Source organism: Neofelis nebulosa, chromosome 11, assembly GCF_028018385.1.
Source record: "Neofelis nebulosa isolate mNeoNeb1 chromosome 11, mNeoNeb1.pri, whole genome shotgun sequence".
Classification (NCBI taxonomy): domain Eukaryota; kingdom Metazoa; phylum Chordata; class Mammalia; order Carnivora; family Felidae; genus Neofelis; species Neofelis nebulosa.
Genome location: NC_080792.1, coordinates 18,436,997 through 18,460,973, shown reverse-complemented (window position 1 = coordinate 18,460,973; position 23,977 = coordinate 18,436,997). Strand labels below are relative to the sequence as shown.

The 23,977-nt window shown below is 44.9% G+C and overlaps 1 protein-coding gene across 2 annotated transcripts in view; it reads left to right on the top strand.

Moving 5' to 3' along the window:
- Window positions 1-23,977, top strand: part of ONECUT2 (one cut homeobox 2) — a 46,705-nt gene that overhangs the window by 3,351 nt on the left and 19,377 nt on the right. The window contains exon 2 of one of the 2 annotated variants that reach the window (XM_058691982.1): window positions 6,658-6,804. The exons of the other annotated variant lie outside the window; for it this stretch is intronic. Coding sequence (XP_058547965.1) covers window positions 6,658-6,785 — 128 coding nt within the window. The 3' untranslated portion in view covers window positions 6,786-6,804. The remainder of the gene's footprint in view (window positions 1-6,657; window positions 6,805-23,977) is intronic. 2 annotated transcript variants of the gene reach the window in all.

The window sequence follows — 23,977 nt, the reverse complement described above, 5'->3', positions numbered from 1 at the left end:
TGAAAAGGTAAAAAAACAACAACAAGAAGCAAACAAAAAAACTAGCTATCTCCCCAAAAGCTTCCCTAAATCGATGGACTCCTAATACTTTTGTGTGGGTTTACTGATATTTCTCTTTTAGCTTACTCTTCATTCTCTCCTACAATTTTCTCCTATTTGCTCTTGGTTCCTGGGAAAGATTGAGCAATGAATAGAGAGCAGCGGTGAGAAATATACTGGAGGCTTACTGACACTTCTGAACAGTGTGGTGCCCCTTTGTCTTAGGCCCGAAAACACCCCCCTAGCCCCTCTCAGGTAATGTCTAGCATAGGCTGGCTTCCTGGGCACAGGCGACCAGAAGGAACGTGGCAGCTGGAGTGGAGGATACAGTTAAAGGCAGGATGACATCTATTCTATTCGAGACCATCTCAGAGCGCTGCCGCCCCCTCACGCCTGTCCAGCAAAGGACAGAGCTTTTAGAAAGAAAAAGAAAGAAAGAAAGAAAGAAAGAAAGAAAGAAAGAAAGAAAGAAAGAAAGAAAGAAAGAAAGAAAGAAAGAAAGAAAGAAAGAAAGAAAAGAAAGAAAGAAAGAAAAGAAAGAAAAAGGAAAGAAAAGGAGAAAGAAAGAAACCATGTGCCTTATGCCCACGTATGTCTGAAAGTGATGGGGCAAGTAATGCTTTATCTGTTAGCCCTCCTCAGCTTTTCCAGTGGCTCAAGCATTGCTGGGGTGAGACAGAGTGTGGCATGCCTGGGGGTCTCCAGTCCCACCACCTACCCTAGGAAAATCACGGTGCGGGCATACTCCTCGGAGGCTGGACTCCGGAAGCGTGGAGGCTTTCCTGAGAAGGAGCCCTGAAGCCACCTGCACAGGAGACTGAAAGCCTCCTTCGGCGAGTGGGAAATCCTGCTGAGGACCCCGCTTTGCTCAAGCATTCAAATGTGTGTCTGTTTTATTACCCCGAGTTGAAAAGGGACAAGAGCTTTAGCCTTTTTATCTGGCCATTTGATCAGCAACTACAAGTGTGTTGAGTGGTTATTATTACATAGGAGGCTTTTCAGTTTGGGGTCAGTAGATCAGTCTCTTCAGACACCGACGCAGAAGCTAGGACTGGTAAGTAGGTATTATGTGCTCAGGAGCGCTAGGGGACAGGAGCAAATGGAGAAGAAAAGCAGAGGCCTTCTCGCCAGGAATATCGATCGGAATCCCCGCAGGGATGCCGCTAAGGGCCCACACGGTTCAGCTCTGGGGTTAAACAAGCCCAGTGGCTCCACAGGGCTGCTGAGGCTCACTGCCAGGCCAGAGCCTGGGAGAGCTGGCTCCTGCCTCCCCACCCCCACCCCAGCTCACCAGAACTAGGCCCCATTTCTCTCCCATAATCTCCTTTTAGTTTCCCTTTCATTTTCTCATTTTTGACCCCTATGGGTCTTGCCAGAGGCCCAAGCATACAGGGATTTGAGGGACCTCAAAATTAAGGTGTCTGATTCGGACCAGCTCCTGCAGATCTCACCTTTAGGTGAAGCAAACCCAGCACAACAGAAGCAGGTCCTCCCTCCACACGTACCTGCCTCCCACAGGTCTATCTCCTCCTTGCCAACTTACTTGGGTGTATCCACACCCGAGGGTGGCATTTCAAAGGTAAGGGAGAAGACATCAGGGAAACTCAAATTGCCCCAGCACTACGTTTCAGAGAAACAGACTCCAAGTAAACAGTTTCGTTGGGAAAGGGTGGCCAAGGCAGCAAGTGGTTGTAATCGCACCCACTTGGGCCTCGTTGGCAGTGGTTCCAGAGGCAGGCTCCTGAAAGGCAGTTTGTGTTACCCCAGCAAGATGCAGCAAGGACAAAATCCCGCGGATTTGAACCCAAAGATTCCCTAGCTTTGAGCCCAAGAAGCCTCTGAACCAAACACAAACATGAAAAAGGAGGGACTGAAAAAACCCAGGCAAAAACTGGACGGGCGCCTCTCAGAGGAAAACCGAGGCTTTCCTGGCAGGCGAGTGGTCTCCTCCATCGCCCTGAAGACAGAGCAGAGCCTCTGAGCACTAAGGTTTGCACCTTGCAAGGCGGCCTGCTAGGAACCTGCCACAGTTCCCGGTGGCTGACAGACATAAGGCCTTCTTCAGACAGCAACTCCCAGCGGCCACTCTAGAAGCAACTGTGTTCTAACGGCCGATGCCTTTCACCAACCTGCTATCGCATCGTCTGGGCCACCTGACGCCCGCAGCGGCAGAGCATGGCCGGGACAGTCCCCAGCGGCTTTTGCCAGGAGCACCACGGGCATGCGTGTCTCCTTTGGCGCGGGGAAGTCTTGGGCTATGCTGGCCGACCGGCATGTTCTAAGCGGAGAGGCGGGGACCTCATTTTAAGAGCCTCACACCCCAGTTCCCTCCGGCTAGTGCGACTCCCGGCCCAGGTCAGCCCATTTCTCCCCGCAGTTCGGATCCGAGCTCGAGAGACCGAGCTCAATCCCCGTCCGTCCATACGGAACACAAGATGTTTTCGCCTGCTGGCTCGTCGGATTAATAATTGAAAAGCAACTGTTCTTGTGTGGTCAAGTCCCGGGTGCCTGAAGAACACCTTTCTAACACGCGTTAGGGGGAGCGGGAGCGGGAGGAAAAGGCAGGACTCGAGGGAGGGTAGTGAAGCCGAGCGAGAGAAGTAGCCCAGGCCGCCAGGCGCCCTCGACGCGAGCGGCTGTGCATTTATTTTTATTCCAGGCTTTCCACCGTGTGGTTATGTCACTTTCTCAAACAAATGTGTATATGGAGGGAGATCGATGCTGATAATGTTTAGAAGATTAAAAGAGCATTAATGCTGGCAACAATAACGTAAACGTGTGGACCCAGATCTCATTGATCTGGAACCTGATCCGGCGCGTTTCCAGTAAGCCCGACGGCGCGCTCTTCCCAGCAGAGCGCTCGCCAGCGCCCCCGCTCCCCAGCGCCCCGTCTCCCCGGCGCTCCCGCCGCGCCGCTTTCCGGGCTCCCGGCGGACCCACGGGTCGGGCTGCGGCTTCTCCACCGCGCGGCCCCAGCTAGCCCTTTCCCAAGGCTTTCTCCAGTCGCAGAGCTGCTAGCCATCCCCGTGGTCCCCGCGCGCGCGCACACCGCGTTCTGAGCTCTCTACGGAGGGCCCTGTAGGTGGCTGAGTCCGCGAAGGAACTGCACCGGACGCGCCGCCGAAGCCCTCCCAGCTCTCTCGTTCTCGGGGGACCGTAGCGGCCCCCGGCGGATCAAACACTGTCCGGCGCAACTTCTTTCTTCCATCTAAACCCACCCAGGAAATTCGACCTCCCTCTCGATATGCGGAGACGACCAAGCCCAACTTGGAAACGTCTCTAAAGCTGCCTGTTAAATGCGCAGCTTCCCGATCCTCGGATCCCTTCGCACCCTTCCTTGTTTTCATTAGAAGGGAACATTCGCACTAAAGTGTTCTTACTCGCAGACGTTCTACACTGATGCATTAGTTGGGCATTCAAATGCGGCCCCGGTGACAAAGGCTTGGGCTTCATCCCTCAGAACGGTCTGCCTTGGGCTAATTAGGTCAACCGGGGAAGAACCTTAGCTCCTATACCGGCTGGGGCAGGAAGGTAAGAAAATCAGACTGGGGAGCCCCACCCCACCCCTTCCCACCAGCTGGAGAGAACTTGTGCTCTGAGACTCGGGTCAGAGGTTTTCCCTGAGGCACCTGCAGTGACTGAAAAAGAAAGGACTTTTGAGTTCTTCCTTCCTTCCCCCCTGGAAGATGTCCACGCTGTGCCACACTGCTCCCCTTGCCAAATGGTGGCTTATTCCAGAAGGAACACTAAGGTGAATTTTGCTGCAATTCAGGGTGAAAGAGCTTGGATGGTAATGGAGGGGTGCAATAGGAATTAAATTGTTCTGGCTTTTTGAAATTCTCAATCCTCCAACCGGTGAAAGCTAAGTTTTTCTTTCAAGAGGAGGTCTCAATCTGGAAGGAAAGGAGTGTTTTCCTTCCTCTGCCAAGAATGAAATGGGGGAAAGGAAGAAGGAGAGAGAAGAAGAAAAATCTTTCATTGTTCTGCTTTGAGGGGTGCCAGAGGGTGAACTGGTATTTCTTTCTGTCATTCCCAGAGACGGGGTTCACCTTCTCACCAGTGGACTTCCTTAAAGAAGGGAGCTTTGGTATAGCACCTTGATTCCTAGTCAGGATATATCTTACCAGCCCCCCGCCCCCAAAAACACATTAACGTGGGTCACACGGTCATATACAGAAAACAAGAATACCTGAGCGGCATCCTTCAGGTCGGGAAGACAACTGCCCCCCTCCCCAGAGGCCCCACATGAAGAGCTCCTAGGTTCTGGGACGGGTGAGCAGGCTTAGACTCTCCTCCATACCCATCTTAGAATCCCAAGAATAGGGCAGGGATTCTGGTGAATGGTGAGGGTAGGGCAGAGGGGAAACTGATTGCCTCAGATTTTGTCTCCAAGAGGAAAAATGCTTTACCTCCTTCTAGAGCCACACCTGCCCAGCGGTAACAGGGTCTGAACCCTGAGGGAAGGAGAGCCTGTTTTGCTTTCATCTTTAATCTGAGACTTTATTGTCAGGTCACTTCTTGGTTTTCTGGCCTTTAGAATCTGTTTCTAAAGGAATATCAGAGGAAAGAGGTTGAAGGAAGAAAGTACTGGACCCCACCACACTACAGCTGGTGGCTGGTGTTGGCAGAAACTGTCTTCAGGGAGAGTGGTATCATGAAGGGGAATCCCTGGAGGAATGAAAACCTCAAAGGAAAAGCAGAGAGATTTAATTTCTGGGTTCTTGCCAAAGGAAGGGAAATGAGAAGGGAATAAATAGAAATAATTGCCTGGATAAAGGACCCTGAGGAAAAGGGTGAGTATTGAGACACCCTGGGCCTTAAACTTTATCTGTGGACTCTCTGGATTATCCTCACCCCTGACCATCTCAGAGATGCTCTGCCCACCCCCCACCCCCCCACCCCCACCCCCCGCCGCACCTGGGGAAAGTCATTTCCTCCAGGGGATACGTTTCTTGGTGGACAAAGAGAATATTATGAAGAAGCCTACTGGGGTCATTTATGCTATCAGGTGCAGAGCCTGCTCAAGATAGGCCAGAAGCCCATCAGCACCCCTCACCACCCACTCTGTTTCCCTACCCCACTGCCGTGCTTTTGGGAAAGGCTTTTTGTTTTCCAAGTCTCACTCAAGGCAACAACTGAAAAGTGTGCATAGGTTTCTGTATCAGCCCATCTGGTGCCAGACAAGATGGGCAAGGCACAGAGGCAGGCTGTCGACATGCATATAGAGATCGTCTTACTTGGGAAGCAGGATTCCTAGAACTTGTGTACATTCTTTATGAAAAACTGTCCCCACGCAAATTGCCCCGGAGGGAAGGGAGGCACTGCATTCCACCCTGATGCCTCTGTTGCCATTTGAAGATCCATTACTCTTCTGCAGAAAGCAGACTTTGTTTGGGTTGGAAGCACACCTCCAACGTAATTTAATCAGCATTGGACTTTGGCTCATGTAATCAAATATACATATACTTTCTCCTGCAGGAAGAAAAATAATTTCTCTGTAACTGGTATTGACTTGAAGTCATGTAATCTCTGGAAGGCATCACACTTTTAAAGGGAAAGGTAAAATTAAGGGGGAAAGAACCCACAGTTGTAGTGGATTGCCTTGCCATTGCTAAGAGAGCCAGTTACCACCTAAGAAAGGGCTGCTCCAATTTTAGATATTTCATGCCAGCTGCCTCTGTGTAGTCAGCCTCCCACATTTATATATAGCAGGAACCAGGGTTGACTGGCTCACCAGATCCTGGGAATCTTTGGGCTGAGACATCCTTGGAGGACCCTATTCGATGTTCCACAGGCAGCAGCAGCAGCAGCAGCAGGATCTCAGTGGGCAGCCAGCCCCCTTCTTTAACTGCGATTGGTAGCTATTGCCAGCCCACTCCCTACTCCACCCACAGGGCCTTGAGCATGAAGCCCTACCCTAGAGCATCCTCCCGGAGCGATCGTGGACTCCCCACCCTCCGGGCGAGGCTCTGGGTTTTACCCGAGTTGAGTCTGTTAGGGAATCTGTTGTAAACACAGATCCATTGATTTGCATTTGTCAGAGAGTAAAGTTAAACCAGTGAAAAGAGAAGCCCTTACCCTTTTATGCAGGGCCAGGGAAACCTTTCATATTGATCCTATTGATCCAACCTTTCCCTTTAAGGAAACCACATAGTTAAAGACCCTCGTTCAATAGATTTACCCTTCGCGCTTGTGATATTCCTTTAAGTGTTCTCATCTAGGATAGCTGGGCATTAAGCCCACACTCCAAACCAAACAAAAATGAAAAGGAGGGTAGGAGGGGAGGGGTCAGGAGGCAGAATTGTGGGAAGTGAAATTGAACCAAACTGAAATGTGTAATGACTCGGTTGGAGATGTTTTTCTCATTCTTCTAAGATGACATGCAGGGTTAAGAACAAAATGGATGCACTTAGCATCTCTCTCTCTCTCTCTCTCTCTCTCTCTCTCTCTCTCTCTCTTCCACAAAAGAAAATCTGTTTATATGCTAGAGTAGCAGTGTTTCAAGAACATCATTTTCTACTGTAAAATTATTTCAATCAAGCCACTAGCTGGGTTCATTCAAGCTCATACTTAAAAGCAGTTAATACTTCCATAAAAATTATTTTGCTTCATTTGTAGCAAATCAGGAATACAATAGAACTGTCCCCAGAAATGCAATATTTTGGACTATGTATTTGAGCGTGGACACTGAAGTCACTTCAGAAGAAAGAGCGCTTGGAGTTTTGTGTTCTGATAGAAGTGGGTAGAAAACAGACTGATAATAAGGTAAAACTTTTTTTCTTTTTTCTTTCTTTTTTTTCTCTTTCTTTCTTTCTTTCTTTCTTTCTTTCTTTCTTTCTTTCTTTCTTTTTTTTTTTTTTTACAGAGCAGTATAGATGGAATAGGAGTTGCTAACTCTTGATCAGTATCCCTCATGTTTGCAGATATGAAAATGAAAGTCCCCTTTGTTTCCAGAACTGTTGGTACAATCCATTTCATTTCTTCCTTGACCCTTTTTTGTTCTGTAAATAATCCATGTCTGATTTTATTTTCAACATGGTACATGCATTATTCCTAATTGGCTAGCTTTTGGGTTGTGTTCAGACATTCATGTTTGTTTTCTGTGATTGAAAAATATTAATGATTCCTTAGGTGAGCTAATGTATTTATCTGCTGAGTGAGTTCAAAGGGCAGAGTTCAGCTATGGTTCAGGTTAATTGAACAGGAAGCAGTGAGCTCTCCGGGCTGTGTTGAGCAAGGGACCAGTCCCTTAAAATATCACACTCAGCAAACACACAATTTCACTGTCCTCATCGTGGAGTCTGATGTAAGAGGCTCAGATCAACTCGGATTGCCTGTTTAAAAACCCAAAGCAAAGCACAGCAACTGCAACAAGCCCTCAGAGTCCCCCTCGGGGAAGAAGAGTTTTCTCATTGGCTAATTGCTTTATTGGTAGCACTGACCTGCAGAGCAGCTGCAGGGGCCTGGATGAAGGCTTAGGCCTCATAATAATGTGCTCCATTAGAACAGGGCAAGGCATTTTTTGTTTACTCAATTGGAGCTCCCTGCAAAGTGCCATTAACCCCAGCCCAATCGTGTGTGTGCTGCAAAAGCCAAAGGTCACACCAGTCAGGCTGTAGGCAGAGCCTGCTCTGCCCTGGTGGGAGGGAGGGGGCATCCTGCTGGCATTGCCTTCCCCAAGCTTGGCCCAGCCCTATAGGCCCCTCCAGGGCTTTGACCACAGCAAGCAGTTGCACAATCTGTTTACACTTCCCAATTGCTGAATCATGTTATTGATGATTAAACAGTTCTGATCTAAGCACCATCAATCACACCAGAAAAAAAAAAAATCCTCCCACTGACCCTCTCTTTTCTATTTATGTTTTGTTCATTGTGCATTACAGTAAACAGAATTGTGCAAACAGTGCTTATTAGCAGGAATATAGTCTGGATAAGTGCTTGGATCAAGAGGAAGACAGACCTGCAAACATGGCTGGGGGTGGGGTGGAGGAGTTCTTAGCAGAAAGAAGGTTTGAGATGGAGCCCCAGCATAGTCAGGGCTTCTACAGAGAGCACCTTGAGCTAGAGTGCCACCTGCCGGGAGTCTTCTAACTGCAATAAGCCTTGCACCTCCCACAAGGCTCAAGCCCCTTCCTTTACTTTGTTCCTAGTATCTGTGTCCCCATTCCTCACCCTCCTGACCACTACCCACATTTCCCTAGGAATTTCTTGCAGGACTTTTTCCTTTTTCCCTGGTACTCTAGCCTCTGCCTCTCCTAATTCATTGGTTCTGCTGTGATGGGTAAGGTGATTTGCCCACTCTGCACACTGAAGTAATAGTCTCCTCTTTCTTGGGAGAGAAGGGGCGGAGAAAGCAAAAAATATCTGTGGGAGAGAAGAGGAATGGTTATGTATGTAGGAGAAATGCCTCAGTTGATGGTGCCAGTGAGAACTCTACCAACTGTAAGGTGCTCTGCAAAGGTAATATATTGTACAAAGGAGGGGAGTGGGAGAGAATTAGTACTGGCAGGGAGGACATCAGGAAAGAGATATGCCAAATCAGCGAGCCAGAGGTGGGCCTGTGAAATCCCCTGGGAAGAAAGAAAAGTGAACCAGCCGTTTTGCAATTGCAAAGAAGTGAGCCAGTGAGCTAGATTTGGAGCCAAACTGTGGAGCTGACCGTATCTCTGTGGGCGGCAGCTTTTTCCAGACTCGCCTCACATCGATCTCGGCCCAGAGCCCCTGGCTGCCTAGCGCCTGTGGGTGGGTTGCCGCCTCCGCGCCCGACGCGGGATTCAGCACCACGAACAGCGCCACGGAGCGCCCCAGAGACTGCCCGCCTGGGCTGCGGTCTGAGCGAGTTTCCATCTCAGCCCAGAGAAGAAAAATGGGTTCCTCTACTCGGGTTAAATTCAGGCAGGACCCTGAACAGTAGCTACAGCTCTGTAGATCTCGGCGCCCCAGACAGAACAGGGCTTCAGATTTTCCTCTTGAGCCCCATGGCTTCCGTTCTCTGTGTGAGGTCACCGATAATAGAGAGAGAGGAAGCGATGCCAAGTCAGAGGACAAAAGATGCTAAATGACCCTTTCCTTCGGAAGAGGAAGAGCATTACCTCTGTTGGGAGGGCTGAGGGATTGAACTGTTTTTCCCCATGTTACTAGCTTGTGCAGACACTGATTACAGCTCTCAACAAGATATTTTAGATTTGGGTTTTCTTTCCAGGTTTACAGTCTAGTTGCCCCACACAGGTGTACACAAATGGATGCTTTTTCCCCCTACCTACATGCTGATTTTTGAAAACATGGTTTTCATTATATTGAACAATATTCTCACATTGTATCAGCACTAATGTTGCAGGGAGAGCCAACTGAGGGACATCACTACCTCTAATAAGTCTTGAAACTGGGTTCGATTTCTTGAGAGCCATGTTTGATGGGCTCCCTTTAAGAACCTCTGCACCACTCTCTGGGCCAAGGGTTGAGTCACTTCCTCTAGGTCACACAGTGGAGACAGGTGGGCCTAGCCAGGGTGAGAGCTGACATTAGGCACAGACCCCTGACTCTGGCCATTTTTTAATCAGTTGCTCTGCTTTCTTTGTATTTTTATTCCAGAGAAAAGAGACAGATAGATGGGTCCTTACGGTCTATAATAGGGCACAACTCACCTCTCTTTGGGTTTCTAGTAAAAATATGGCCCTTGACTTATCAAAGCTAATTAAAATGAAACTTTTGCTTTATTTTAAGGAATTTTAGTTGAAGCCTAATTTATTGCTAAAGTGGTTTCAGGGAGGTCAAGCACAGGAACAGACAAGTGTATCCACTTTAAAAGAAAGTCAAGGATGTGATATGAGACTGTCTTCCTTATGACAATTCATCTTCAAATTCCAAGTGGCTCTTGCATGAAAATACAGTCCAAAAAACAGAACAAATGTGGTAGAGCATTCACTGCCAGTGTTAAAATAGAAAATAATTTTCTTTGTTCAAATTTTGCCGTCAGAATGAACAGGAACATGTTTAAATCATATCTAAGAACTGGCTTTAAATCTATTTGATAAACATTGATTAAAGCAGTTTCTTCAAGCCGCATGATCCTCGAATTTGCAGACATGCATTTCTTAGTAGTTGTTGGGTTACGCCATCAAAACCTTTTCCAGTAAAACATGGATTTGACAGTAAGCAAAACCTTTTTTTTTCCGTCTATTTTATATGCATCACTGCATTTTATTAAAATAAGACAGTAAATTCTGTGAGGGCTTATGCCAAATGCATTTCTTTTACAGTGAACTCAGTAAGTGAACTTTTCCAAAGATGTTTCCACAAGACTACAATGTAAACAGGACCTCTCCTAGTCTCTTTTGATTCCAAATACTAAAAAATGGGTGGGGTAAAGAACTTTTTTGCTTTTTCTGAAACAATGTAACAGATTCCCAAATCTATGATATTTTTCTTGGATTTAGTGGTCTCCTAATGTATACCAGAGTCCACTTCAGTTCATGGTCAAGGCACAAGAGTGGATTCTTCGTTCATCTCAATGTGTAACCTCTCTTCATTTCTCTTTCATTCTTCTGCAAAGGAAGAGACAGTTTTCCCGAGGCCAATTCCTCAACCTGATTCTGGGCCCTTGTCCCTTCTGTCCTCTCAGGATCCAAGACTCACCTGTGTTTATACCCTCTTCCTCTCCATTACCATCTTCCCATCAGCATATTTGTGCTCCTGTTCCTCTTTTTAGAAAACACACCCCCCCCTTCCAACACACACACACACACACACACACACACACACACACACACACACCTGTCCTAGCTTCTCTTCCCTCTCTTCACTCCTGGAGTTGCATGAACTCTGTGTCTGTTTCTCACCTCCTCTTCCCAGCCCAGCTTTGTGCAGGCTGGTTCTAGCCACTCCTGTTTACTAAACCAGCTCTTAAGCAGTGTCACTGTTGAGGTTCTTGTAGCCAAACCCAATGGGCGCCTCTCAGTTCTTATTTTAACTGGGCCTCTCCTCAGCATTTGGCACACTGCTGACCACCCACATCTTGAAACCCTTTCTTCTCTTGACTTCTGAAATAATACTGTATACTCTCTCATTTTGCTTATTAGCATCCTGGCCACTCCTTGCGGTCTCCTTTCTGGGCTCTCCTTGATTTGTCCATCTAGCTCAGAATCCTGGCCTAGGCTGTTTTTACCCTCAACATATGCACTCTGGAAGATCTCACCCATCCAGTTACCATCTCTTTATGCTGAAGACTTCTTGGTGTCTCTCCAACCCTATGTGTCTCTTAGCTCCAGGTCCTTATTTCCTTCTGCATCTGAATATCTTTGCCTGAACATCCTCAAATGTAGTTTACCTCTTCTTTTATCCCCTTTCAGTAATATTACTTTGTACACAGAATCTCATGCCAGAAACTGGGAAATCAACTCAGACTCTTTCCTTTTCCTCTTTCCCCTTGAGTCGACCATACTAGCCCCGTGGATTTTACTTCCTAAATATCTATCTGTCTCTCTCCATTACCTGTGCTGCTGCCCTAATTGGAGCCATCCCAACTTCAGCAGCCTCCTGACTGGTCTCCCTATCTCCAGTCCTGACTTCTCCCATCCATTTTCCAACTTAAGCCAGAGTGGTTTTTCTGGAACCCAAATATGACCACATGACACCATTATTTAAAATTCTTTGTTAGCTCCCTGTGACCATCGGATGAAGGTCCAGACCCTGAGCAAGATGTACCGGCGCCTATGTGGACTGACCCCTCCTCACATATAGTCTCATCTCACATCGTCTCCATTTCACTCTGCTCTGGCCATACTGTACTATTGCCAGCAACTCAAACACATCAGGCCATTCCTTTGGCAAAAAACACTTCTTTTCTTACTCAACTAACTTGAACTTAATTTCAGATCTTGGTTTAGATGTCCTTGCCTCTAGGAAGTCTTCTCTAGTCTCCTCAATTGGGATGCCCTTGGACAACCCCTCCCATTGCACATAGAACATAAACAGGTATCACCTGATGTGTGTCTTCCCGCCAAAGATTGTAAGTTCCAGTAGAGCGAAGGTTGGATATATTATGTAATAGACAGCCAATAAGTATCTGTGAATAAACTAATAAATACCTTTCTTTTATATGACACTGTTTCTTCTCACTTATTCACCCAAGTTAGTGGATGGCATTTTGAAACAGAATCATCATGGGAGCGCCTGGGTGGCTCAGTTGGTTAGGTGTCTGACTTCGGCTCAGGTCATGATCTCGTGGTCTGTAAGTTTGAGCCCTGCGTCCCGCTCTGTGCTGACAGCTCGGAGCCTGGAGCCTGCTTCAGATTCTGTGTCTCCCTTTCTCTCTGCCCCTCCCCCACTTGTGCGCGTACACGCGTGCTCTCTCTCTCGCTCTCTCTCTCGCTCTCTCTCAAAAATAAACATTAAAAAAGAAAAAAAAGAATCATCCGTGTTGGTGCATCATTTTGGAGCAGTATTTCATATTTCACAGTATCAAGTTCTCATCATTGTCATTTTTCTCCTAAGCTAAAATAGTACAGGTATATGTGAGTTGTAACAGGAATCTTGAAGTGGGGTTGAGTCTTATCCAAAGCTTCAGATTATTACCAATGAGGTGAGGAATGTAAAATGACAGTCACCAGACAACTAGAATAGGGACCTGTTTTACCAGTTGACTCTGGTACTCCAAGGTAACCTGCTTTCAGTCAGGTCATTTTTCTTGCTATTCTGCTCATATGTTGTCCTCTTTGCCATGACTATGTCTTTGCGCACTCTTTTCCCCACTACTTGGAATGCTTTATTTTATGTCTCTTTCGGTCCCTTCCCGGCCACTTCTGATCTTCCTTCTCTAGAAGTTCCCAGCCTACTCCAGTCTCTTCGTTTCTTTTTCTTTTCTAAATTCTGGCTGCAATCATCCATTCCAAACTGCATAGCAGCTTCTTAGCTATGGTCTTACCCCACTTTCTAGACCTCTTCTAGGTCTCCCTCCAACTCTGGAGAGGAGATATTACATCCTGTGTCTCCCACAGCTACTGGTCCACAGCTGACCCCATAGTAGGCATTTTTTTCCCAAGTGAATCATTTGATGGAATCCTGCCTATCTTTATGGAATCCCCTAATTTCGGTCACCCATGCAGGGAATAGGTTGTGTAGATTGACTTATATTTGGCATTCTTTTCTAGCCTCTACTCTTCAAAAATGAATATTCTTTTCTATAAATGTTTTGATTGTTGACAGAAATTCTTGCTTACATAACCAAAAATAGATTCCTATGTCAACCCAAAATGAGAGATAAGCTAAATACGGAGGAAACAGTGCTCATGATGGGTCAGTTAATACCAAAGGTCGTTCTACTTCCAGACAAAGCCAAACATTTTAGAACATTTACATCTGCAAACACATCAGCAAATCATAGGGACTGGTTTCCTCTATTCAGTCATTTTATTTGCCAGTAAACTAAACTTGAGTTAAAATGGCCATTATCTGATATACTGCAAATTCTTAGATTATTGATTTAAATTTACCTATAAAGAAAAAAGCCAGAGGTCAACATTTTTGTATTCATAAGTCTATCCTTTTCCTTTCTCATTTCCTTATCTTTTGGCAAATGTGTACATAAGCAAAATCACCTGAGATCTTTGCAACTTACTTGTTCAGAAATTTCCAGATGTACCAGTTCTGCCTACACAGTACTGAACTAAGTAGTTAAGAAGGGGGACAAAAATAACTTTCTTAATCTTTCATTTTACTGGATTTTTAGGATTTAAGTGAGCAAATCCTCATTTACCTTTACAATATCCATATAGGATTGAGTGAAAAGAAATTTTATTGTCATCTCAAGTTTAGTGGGAAATTGAAAGTAAGATAATTTGCTATATATCTTATGTGGAACTTATTTATTGCCTTGAGATGTTTTATCTTTTTTACAGCTGTGTTTTGACATTCATATTACATGAATAAAACACTAAGAAGACCAAACATGTATAAACAGAATTTAGTGTTAAAATTAAAACATTCCAGATTTTTTTTTTTCCTGATGAGTTTAATTGAATGCATTGCTGTGCTGCATGATAATTAGGGATCCTCAGTAAGCAGTTGACTTAAGTGACTGTCATTCATGTGCCTTGCATAGCCCAACCAAGTTTCTGTTGACACAGAGGCAGAGATAGGTTGGGCAGAGCAAGAGGAAGCTCTGGGGCCTGTCTGAAGACCTCCCAGTAGGGGCCAACCTCTTCTCTGGCTGGAGCACTATGACCTGGCACCAAAGACCACACATTGTCCTTTATTTCTTCTGCCTGGTGCTTCAGCCTCCTCCCCTGCCATCCTCCCAAAGGAATCAGGTTGGACCCAGAGGAATCAGAACTGCTGAGCTCACCCCTCCCTGACCTGTTTTCCATCAAGAGCTTTGGACTCAGGCTTCCATTGGCAGATTCTGGAAATTCCATTAAAAAGGGCAGAGTGGGGAGTAGGTAGGTGATTGGATTGGAGGGGAAAGGAATGAAAATCAACAGGATAAATAGGTGGGCTTTTCTGCTATAACTCAGACCAACTGAGGAGCTCAAGTGTTCTGCCTCCTTAGAGCTCTGAAATTCCCTAGGATAGGCAAATCCCTATCTCAGGTTGGGGAAGAGCCTCAAGCTAAGAAGAGTGGGAGTCTATGGCAGGTCCTGAGAACAGTGCCTGTACTACCCAGATCCTTCTCTCCTGAGCTATTGGGAAGGGGTTGGAGGCACCAAAACTTCTTTTTTCACCACACCTTCACCCAGCTGATCTTACAGAGGTAGGAGCAAGTTAGTACAGTGGAATGAATGGTCTTTGCTTTGGAGTCAGACAGGCTTGAGTCTTGATTCTAACTCTGCCATTTACTAGCTCTAACCTAACTGCTCTGAGTCTCAGAGCAGGTATCTACCTTGGAGAGCAGATGTAAGTATCAGAGAGGATCTGTATAAAGTAGCTGTCAAGTAATAGGCTGATGGACTGTCTACAGGACTTCCCCACAGAATCACTTACTTGGAGTGGTGACCTGAGGGACAAGATGACTTTGGATGTTGGAGAGGGGTTGCAAAAGGATTTTATTGAAATTCTATTATATGCTGTGTATCAGTTACCTACTGCCGTAACAATGCCAAGTAACAGACCATCTCCCAAACTCATGGCATTCAACAATAAACATTTTTTTATTCTCACAAATTTGTGGGATTCAGTTGATCTAGGCTGGTCCCTGCTAGGCTTGCTCATGCATCTGTGGCTCAGCTGGCTTGATCATGTGTCTTTGGGTGACTCTGCTCCGCACGTCCCATCCTTTTCTGGGACCACTGTAGTGGCCTGAGCATGTCCTTTGCATAACAGTGGCAAAGGGGAAAGCCCAAGCAATAACATACTCTGCAACATACCATTGCAGTCACATGGAAAGCGAGTCACATGGCTGAGCCCAGAGACAGAGTAGAAGGGTGAATTGGAACTTTTTCTTTTTTCTTTTCTTTTTGCAATCTATGTAATGCCATATATTTTAGCTCCCTTTTAATTTTGCAAGAAGCCATCCATTTCCATGGTAGGGATGGGACAGGATAAGCAATTTGGCAACAAATAGAAAAAAAATGTGGAAGTATCTCAATATACTTTGTTATTTTATACTTTATACCAGTAATAAATGTATGGCCAACTTGATGGGAGCCATATTTCTTTGTACTATGTCTATCAGTGGACATGCCTGACCTGTTCTTCTAGATCATAGCAGGCAGGCCTCCTGAGCTTTGCTCTCCTTCATCTTCCCTTTAGTGCTAGTACAGGGCTTAACATGTAGTTGGCACCCAATAAATACAGAATGCCAAATGATCCCCAGGGTGACATAGCTCTGGTTTCCTATTAGGAGATCCCCTCTGGCTGACCACATATAGCTCTCCCTGTATTTATAAAAAGGCTTTATTTTCAGTGGTTCTATTTTTTCCCACCGAAATAATCACCAAATATCTGATGCCTGCAGAAGTTAAACCATTCAATCCAGATCTCAGTTATTCTACGCCCACAAAATCCAAACAATGTGAACACTTTGCTCAGAGTTTGCTAATGAAGACAGAAGCAATTTGGAGATGCTATCAAAAAGATCAAAAGATTTACTCTCATGTGACTCTGACAATGTTTAAAGTTTGTTTCTGTTTATTTGTTTTTAACCTTAGGTTCTACATCTGGGGCATTATTTTTTAAATCATAAGCAGCGTTAAAAATACCTGACGGTTTTGTTCTGATTCTTAATGTGGGTGTTAAGAGATGCTTTCCATTAGTGAGTCTGCCCCAGATAATGTGTTTATTTGCATCTTCCTTTTCTCTGCCTGTCCCCTAATGGTCTGGTACACAGAAGGCTACTTGAGCTGATTTATATGGATCTCAGTTGCTCTCATTTGTGCATACTTAATTCAGAGAGGTGATCCCATTGATTTCTGAGTCCCACTATTCAAGACATTGTACTTACATAGATATCTCAGCTGCTCTAACTACATTGTCTGAAAAGGAAAACATTTTAAACCTTTGGAAGCAATTTTGACGGACATTTCATTGTGTTCTATATTACTTACCTAATTAAATTTCCTTCACATCAAGGTCTGTTTAAAATTAAATTGAGAAATATTTTTGAGTTCCATTGGGCAGATAACTTTGTTTGGCTGGATTCGTTCTGCGTATATATGAAATGGCATCCTATGAATCAATACCCAGTGCTTAGACTTCCCATAGATGTGAAGAAATGACACCCTTACTAGGCAAATGTAGTCTCCTGTTATTATAACAAGCTGTCCCTGGTTACTGAACTTGTTTACCCTGTAATTCCAAAAAGTCCTCACAGTTTTGTGCCTGTGGTTTGGGCAGGCTGATTTGTTCAGATGCTAAGCATTGCGAACAAAATTTGTCACTTATTTCATGGATTAGCTGGAGTCCTGGGACTCTTACCTATAAGCTCACAGCCCAGCTTGAGGCAGCTAGCTTCCTCAGGGGGCACGCAATCTTATTTGCCTAGCTAAGAGTTTAGAATTCCAGACTGGGTTTGAAAGCAAAAAGGGTGAGTTGTCTGAGGGTTAATTCCCAGTGGAAGAGGTGTGATAATGTTTTGTATCTTTGGAAGCAAGAAATAGGAGAAAGGCTTTATCTCTCACTCCACCCACTCTGCTACTGAAGACAAGAAAAACAGACCCTCCTCACCTTTTATCCTAGCCCTCTTTGAGACAGCCATTCCATTAAATTCTGTGGCAAAGGACCCTGTGGTAATAAAGCTGTAATTGAAGAGCTGGCGCTCCGTAGGCACTGCTTTAATATTTTTAAAAATAGTCCCAAAGAACTGCTTTTTGTTGCACTGTAAATTGGCCTTTCAGCATTTCAGAATTCATTAGAATCTTCAAGGTCTTCAAGGTTTATCCTTATCTGGTCTTAGTCCATTCAGGCTCTGCTATAACAAAGTACTGGCAACTAGGTAGTTTATAAACAACAGAAACTGATTGCTCAGTGTTCCCGGGGCGGGAAATTTGAGATCAGGGCACCAGCATGGTTGGCTGAGGACCCCCTCCTGGGTTGTGGACATTCCCATTGCGTCCTCACGTGGAGGAAGGGACTAGGGCTCTCCCTGGGGCCTCTTCCATAAAAGCACTAACCCCATTGGTGAGGGCTCCGTTTTCAAAGACTCCACCTACTAATACCATCACCTTTGAGGGTAAGGATTTCAAACATATGAATTTTGGGGTCACACATAGTCGGCCCATTGCAAACTCTGTGCCTCAGATTATAGGTACATCATTAAGTTACCGTGGGCCTTAAATGAGCCCATGCATATAGATGCTTAGAACAATGGGTACATCATGAATGCTTGCTAATTTAGCTGCTATCATTGTTATTCCTGTTGACTCAGACTACCTTTTGTAAGTTCTCTGTATATCAGCAGGAGATTTGGCCCAAGGGACCAACTCTCCCACAATCTTTATACATTAAGAGTATTGCTCGGTGTTGTCATCGAGAGCATGAGCTCTGGGGCTAGACAGATTGTGTCCCAGCTACACCACCTACTAGTTAGCTATGTGACTTCAGGTGAGTGATCGACTCAGAGAGACTCCGTTACTTTCTCTGTAGAATGGGGGTGAGGTTGCTGTCTGACATCACCTAGTTGGCGTGCAGACTAAATGAGATACCACCACAGATGCTTAATGCTGCACCTAGCGCACTTAACTCTTATCTCCTCGATACCGCAGATGACACCCCATTTCACATGGACACATCTGTCCTTCAGCATAATGTATGCATCATTCTCACTGGTGGAATTTGTGATGACAGAGATTGCCAGACACCACATTGGTCTCAGGATGCAGTCCTTTCAGACGGGTCAGACGTGCCCCAGGGTTATTTACTCCTACCCTGCCCCACGCCACCGTGTCCTTTTAAGACTCAACAGTTATGGACATTCTGCTAAGCTCATGCTTAGAACATGGGAGTCTGATTTGCATGTAAGTAGGTCCTGACTGAACCCTCTCTGACTTCTATCGGGATAAAGTCTGTTTGGGTGTGGTACGTGTTGAGCACAAAGTCCAGATTTGCTAGAATTTTACATGTAAAAACTGCAGCTCAGCCAACGAGGCTCAGCTTGTCTTTGTCCTCATCGTGATCACAGGTTTGGGGGTCATATCAGAAAGTTATTTTCTCAGACATCCTGGTGGTAAAAGGCTAAGAGTGCTGAGAATGGTTTCCCTGTTAGCACATTTTCTGGTTTCGGTATGTCTGGATCCTGCCTCTTTACCATGTTCCTCAAATCTACTCTTTGTGCATTACCATGGGTGCTCCTGTAACTCCCTGTATGACTTTTGTTGTGGTTCACACCATCATCTTTACTCCCAAAGCCAGGAGCCTTAACAAGAAAAAAAAAAAAAAAGAAAGGGAAAGAAAACCCATAGACACCTTGCTGTTGCTTTTTCTGAAGTAGCAACTTTTTTTTGCTAATAAAAGATTTTGAAGCCATGGGCCTCTGAATTCTCAACACACGAGTCTATTTAAACAGTCTCCAGAATCCTTTCCTGACCCCAAATTACTCCCACACATTAATTGTCCTAGTGGTTTCATGGCCACATTATTTCATATTCATTAGTGTTTTCATGAAAAATTATAATGCTAATTACAGCAGCTTCCAGTTAATTCACTTGGTGATTCATTTTCTCTCCCTCTTGGTGTTCTGCGTGTGGTCATCTTGGAGAAAGCATCCAAGGGGTAATTGCAGCTGTATTCCCTGAGTGATCGCCTAATGCCATTAGTTCTGATCCACAGGCGCATCTTGGGCAGCTCTGATGGGGTCTAGTTACAGCTGCACCCTGGGCCTGCCCTTCGATGCAGGGAGGGAGGGAAGGCTGCAGGGAGGACAGGTCTTCTGAAGGGGAGGGACGGGTTTAAGGAGGATGAAGTGGGAGCAGAGCTTCTTGGTGGGAGTGAGCGTCACTGGAACCTCTTCTGGAACCGGGGGAAGGACAGGATAGCGCCAAGAGAAATCGGCCTTGAGAAGGCGTGTTTGGAAGAGAATAAGGCAAGCAAATTCTCTTCAGTTCTTGCAGATGTGTGGACAGGCCCCAGCTACACTCTGGAAGCCTGCTTCCCGCTCAGAGTTCTGATGCCAGTTCTCCTCATTAAAAGTTTATTTGACCTCGCCGCCATTAGGATGGCAGCTAGCAAAAACACCCAGAAAAGAATAAGTGTTAGATGCGGAGAAATTGGAAACCTTGTGCGCTGTTGATAGCACTGTAAAATGATGCCGCCTCTATGCAAAGAATGTGGCAGTTCCTTAAAAAATTAAAAATTAAATCACCGTATGATCCAGCAATACCACTTCTGGGAACGTAACCCAAAGAATGGAAAGCAGGGGTCCAGGAGAAGTTTGTACACCCGTGTTCATGACAGCATCATCCATAATAGTCCAAAGGTGGACACAACCAAATGTCCATCGATGGATGAATAGATGAACAAGATGTAGTATGTACATAAAATGGGATATTACTCGGCCTTCAAGAGGAGGGAAGTTCTGACATATGCTACAACATGGATGAACCTTGAGGACATTATACTAAGCGAAATAAGCCAGTCACAAAAAGATACTGTGTGATCTCACTTATGTGAGGTATCTAGAGTAGTCAAATTCATAAAACGGTAGGAGAAACGGTGGTTGCCAGGGACCAGGAGAGGAGCAACGAGAACTTGTTGTTTTATAGATACAGAGTTTTCTGTCTTACAAGATGAAAACGTTTTGGCAATTGGTGGGACAATAATGTGAATACATTGGACACTGCAGAACTGCACACTTAAAAATGGTTAAGATGGCAAATTTGATGTTATGTGTATTTCAGCACAGTTTTTTAAATGTTTATTTATTTCTGAGAGAGAGAGAGAGAGAGAGAGCACACAGGGGAGGGGCAGAGAGAGAGGGAGACACAGAATCCAAAGCAGGCCCCAGGCTCTGAGCTGTCAGCACAGAGCCCAATGGCGGGCTTGAACCCATGAGCTGAGAGATCATGACCTGAGCCAAAGCTGGACGCTCAACCAACTGAGCCACTCAGGCGCCCCAACAATAATTTTTTTTAAAGATTATTTGTCATTTATATTGTAATGCTTGCTTACTATTAAAAATGAGAAAATAGAGGGGCGCCTGGGTGGCTCGGTCGGTTAAGCGTCCGACTTCGGCTCAGGTCATGATCTCACAGTCGGTGAGTTCGAGCCCCGCGTCGGGCTCTGTGCTGACAGCTCAGAGCCTGGAGCCTGTTTCGGATTCTGTGTCTCCCTCTCTCTCTCTGCTCCTCCCCTGTTCATGCTCTCTCTCTGTCTCAAAAAAATAAATAAACGTTAAAAAAAATTTTTTTTTAAATAAAAAAAAAATGAGAAAATAGAAAAAATAGAAGAGCAAAAATGTTCTGCCACTCAAAGACAACCATATTAATACTTCGCTTTTATTAAATTTATTTTCTAATTATTTAGGTAATGCATTGAAACATTCTTCTTGTGCAGGGAGCCTGGGGGGCTCAGTCGGTTAAGCATCTGACTCTTGGTTTCCACTCAGGTGATGATCTCACAGTTTGTGAGGTGGAACCTGCGTCAGGCTCTACACTGACAGTGTGAAGCGTTCCTGTGATTCTCTCTCCCTGTGTCCCTCCCATGCTCATGCTTTCTCTCTCTCTCAAAACAAATAAATAAATGTTAAAAATCAATAAAAATAAAACATTCTCCTTATAAAGACTCACAACCTTAATGATCAGGAGGAAGTCTCCTTTGCCCACCTCCTGTAATCCCAGTCTCTTTATCACTTGCCAGTAGCGACGTTCTTACGGCTTCGATGATGTCTGCCAACCCAAGTGCTTCCGATGCATTCATTTACCTATACATGTACTCACGGAAACGTTTATCTCAGAGGCCTGCACATTGTCCTGCCTTAACGCGAGTCCCGTAGCACAGCACGCATCGTTCTGAAGCTCGTTGCTTCCATTCAGTGGCTAAGTCCACCCAGCTTGTCTATATAACTGAGATTCACCCAACCCAGACCTGCTGTAATGTATCCCATGGCATGGCTGTTTTCATTTTGTTAGCCATTCCCGTACAGATGGACCGTTGGACTGTTCATCCTGTTTTGTTCTTTGCCGTATTTGCTCGGTGATGTTGAGCGAACAGCCTTGTACGTGCCTCCCTGGGTATGTGAGCGAGTACTCCCTGGGGAAGACACTGAGAAGTTGGTTGCTGGGTTGTGGAGAAGCACATGTTTGAATTTTTATAGATACCAAACTCAGCAATGTGGGGAAGCACCTGTTTCCCCTACACTTGCCAATCGTTAATATAGTATTCGTCGCCTTTTTATTTTTATTTTTTTGCATAGTTGATGGGGAAAAAATGGCATTTTGCGGTTGTCTTAATTTACATTTTCTTGATTTCTAGTGAGCTTGAATATATCCATAGACCTACTGGTTATATGTATTTCCTTTTCTGAGAATGTTCTGTTCATGTCCTTTGCCTTTTTTTTTCCTTTTTCTTTTCTTTTTCTTTTTTTGTACTTCTTTGATTCCGGATGATGGTAATTCTTTGTTTTATATACTGAAAACACTTTTTTCCCATGCTTTTTTTGAAACTTAATGAGGTTTCTTTTAACTTTCATGCAAATTAGTCTTTTTGTGTTTTTATTTTATGTGTTTTGCTTCTTGGATAACTTTTAAACATTCGCCTGTTTATTCTTTGAAGACTTTATGTTTTCTACAACACTTTTAGGTTTACAACATAGTGAGAAGGAAGCTACAGGGATTTCCCGTATACCTCTTGCCCCACACATGCATTGCTTTCCCCCTTATCAACACCACTCACAAGAACGATACATTTTTGTTTATTGACATATCAGAATCACTCAAGTTCATAGTTTACCTTAGTGTTCACTGTTGGTGTTGTACATTCTGTGGGTTTGGACAAATGTATGACGTGTATCCATTATTCTCATACAGAGTATTTTCACTGCCCTAAAAATCCTCTCTGCTCTGCCTCTTTATCTCTTCCCCTTTCTACCTCCAGGCAATCAGTGATCTTTGTATTGTGTCCACAGTCTTGCCTTTTCCAGAAGGTCATATAGTTGGAGTTATGCAGTATCTACTCTTTTCAGATTGACTTCTTTCACTTAGTAATATGCATTTAAGGTTCCTCCATGTCTTTTCACGGCTTGCTAGCCCATTTCTTTTTAGTGCTGAATAATAAATATCCCATTGTCTGAATCTACCACAGCTTATTTATCCATTCACCTGCTGAAGGACATCTTGGTTGCTTGAGTTTTGGCAGTTAGGAATTAAACTGCCCTGAACATCTATGTGCAAGTGTTTGTGTGGACATAGTTGTCATTTCCTTTGGGTAAATACCAAGGAGTGCAATTTCTGGATCGGATGTTAAGAGTATGTTTAGTTTCATGAGAAACTGCCAAATTGTCTTCCAAAGGAACGACAACTTTGCATTCCTGCTATAGCAACGTATGAGAGCCACTGTTGCCCCACATCCTCGCCGGCATGTGAAGTCAGTGTTCTGGACTGACATTAGAATTTCGGTCTTTCTAATGGGTCTGTAATGGTATCAGATTATTGTTTTAATTTGCACATTTCCCTGCTGACATATGGGGCATTTTTGCATATACTTGTTTGCCATTTGCCATCTGTGTATCTTCTTTGGTGAGGTATCTGTTAATGTCATTGGCCCAGTTTTTTTTTTTTTTTTTTTTAATTTTTTTTTTTCAACATTTTTTATTTATTTTTGGGACAGAGAGAGACAGAGCATGAATGGGGGAGGGGCAGAGAGAGAGGGAGACACAGAATCGGAAACAGGCTCCAGGCTCCGAGCCATCAGCCCAGAGCCTGACGCGGGGCTCGAACTCACGGACCGCGAGATCGTGACCTGGCTGAAGTCGGACGCTTAACCGACTGCGCCACCCAGGCGCCCCTATTGGCCCAGTTTTTAATTGAGATGTTTGTTTTCTTATTGTTGAGGGTTTCCCTCCCCCTTATTGTTGAGTTTTAAGAGTTTTTTGTATACTTTCGATAATAATTCTTTATGACACGTGTCTTTTGCAATCATTTTCTCTGAATTTGTGGCTTGTCTTCCAGTTCTCTTGATATTATCTTTTGCAGAGCAGGAATTTTTTAAAAAATTGTTTTTAACGTTTATTTATTTTTGCAAGACAGAGACAGAGTGCAGGTAGGGGAGGGGCAGAGAGAGAGGGAGACATAGAATCCAAAGCAGGCTCCAGGCTCCAAGCTGTCAGCACAGAGCCCAACGTGGGGCTCGAACCCATGAACCGTGAGATCATGACCTGAGCTGAAGTCAGATGCTTAACTGACTGTGCCACCCCGGCACCCCGAGCAGGAATTTTTAATTTTCATGAAGTCCAGCTTACCAACTGTTTCTTTCATGGATTGTGTCTTTGGTGTTGTGTCCAAAAAGGCATCACCAC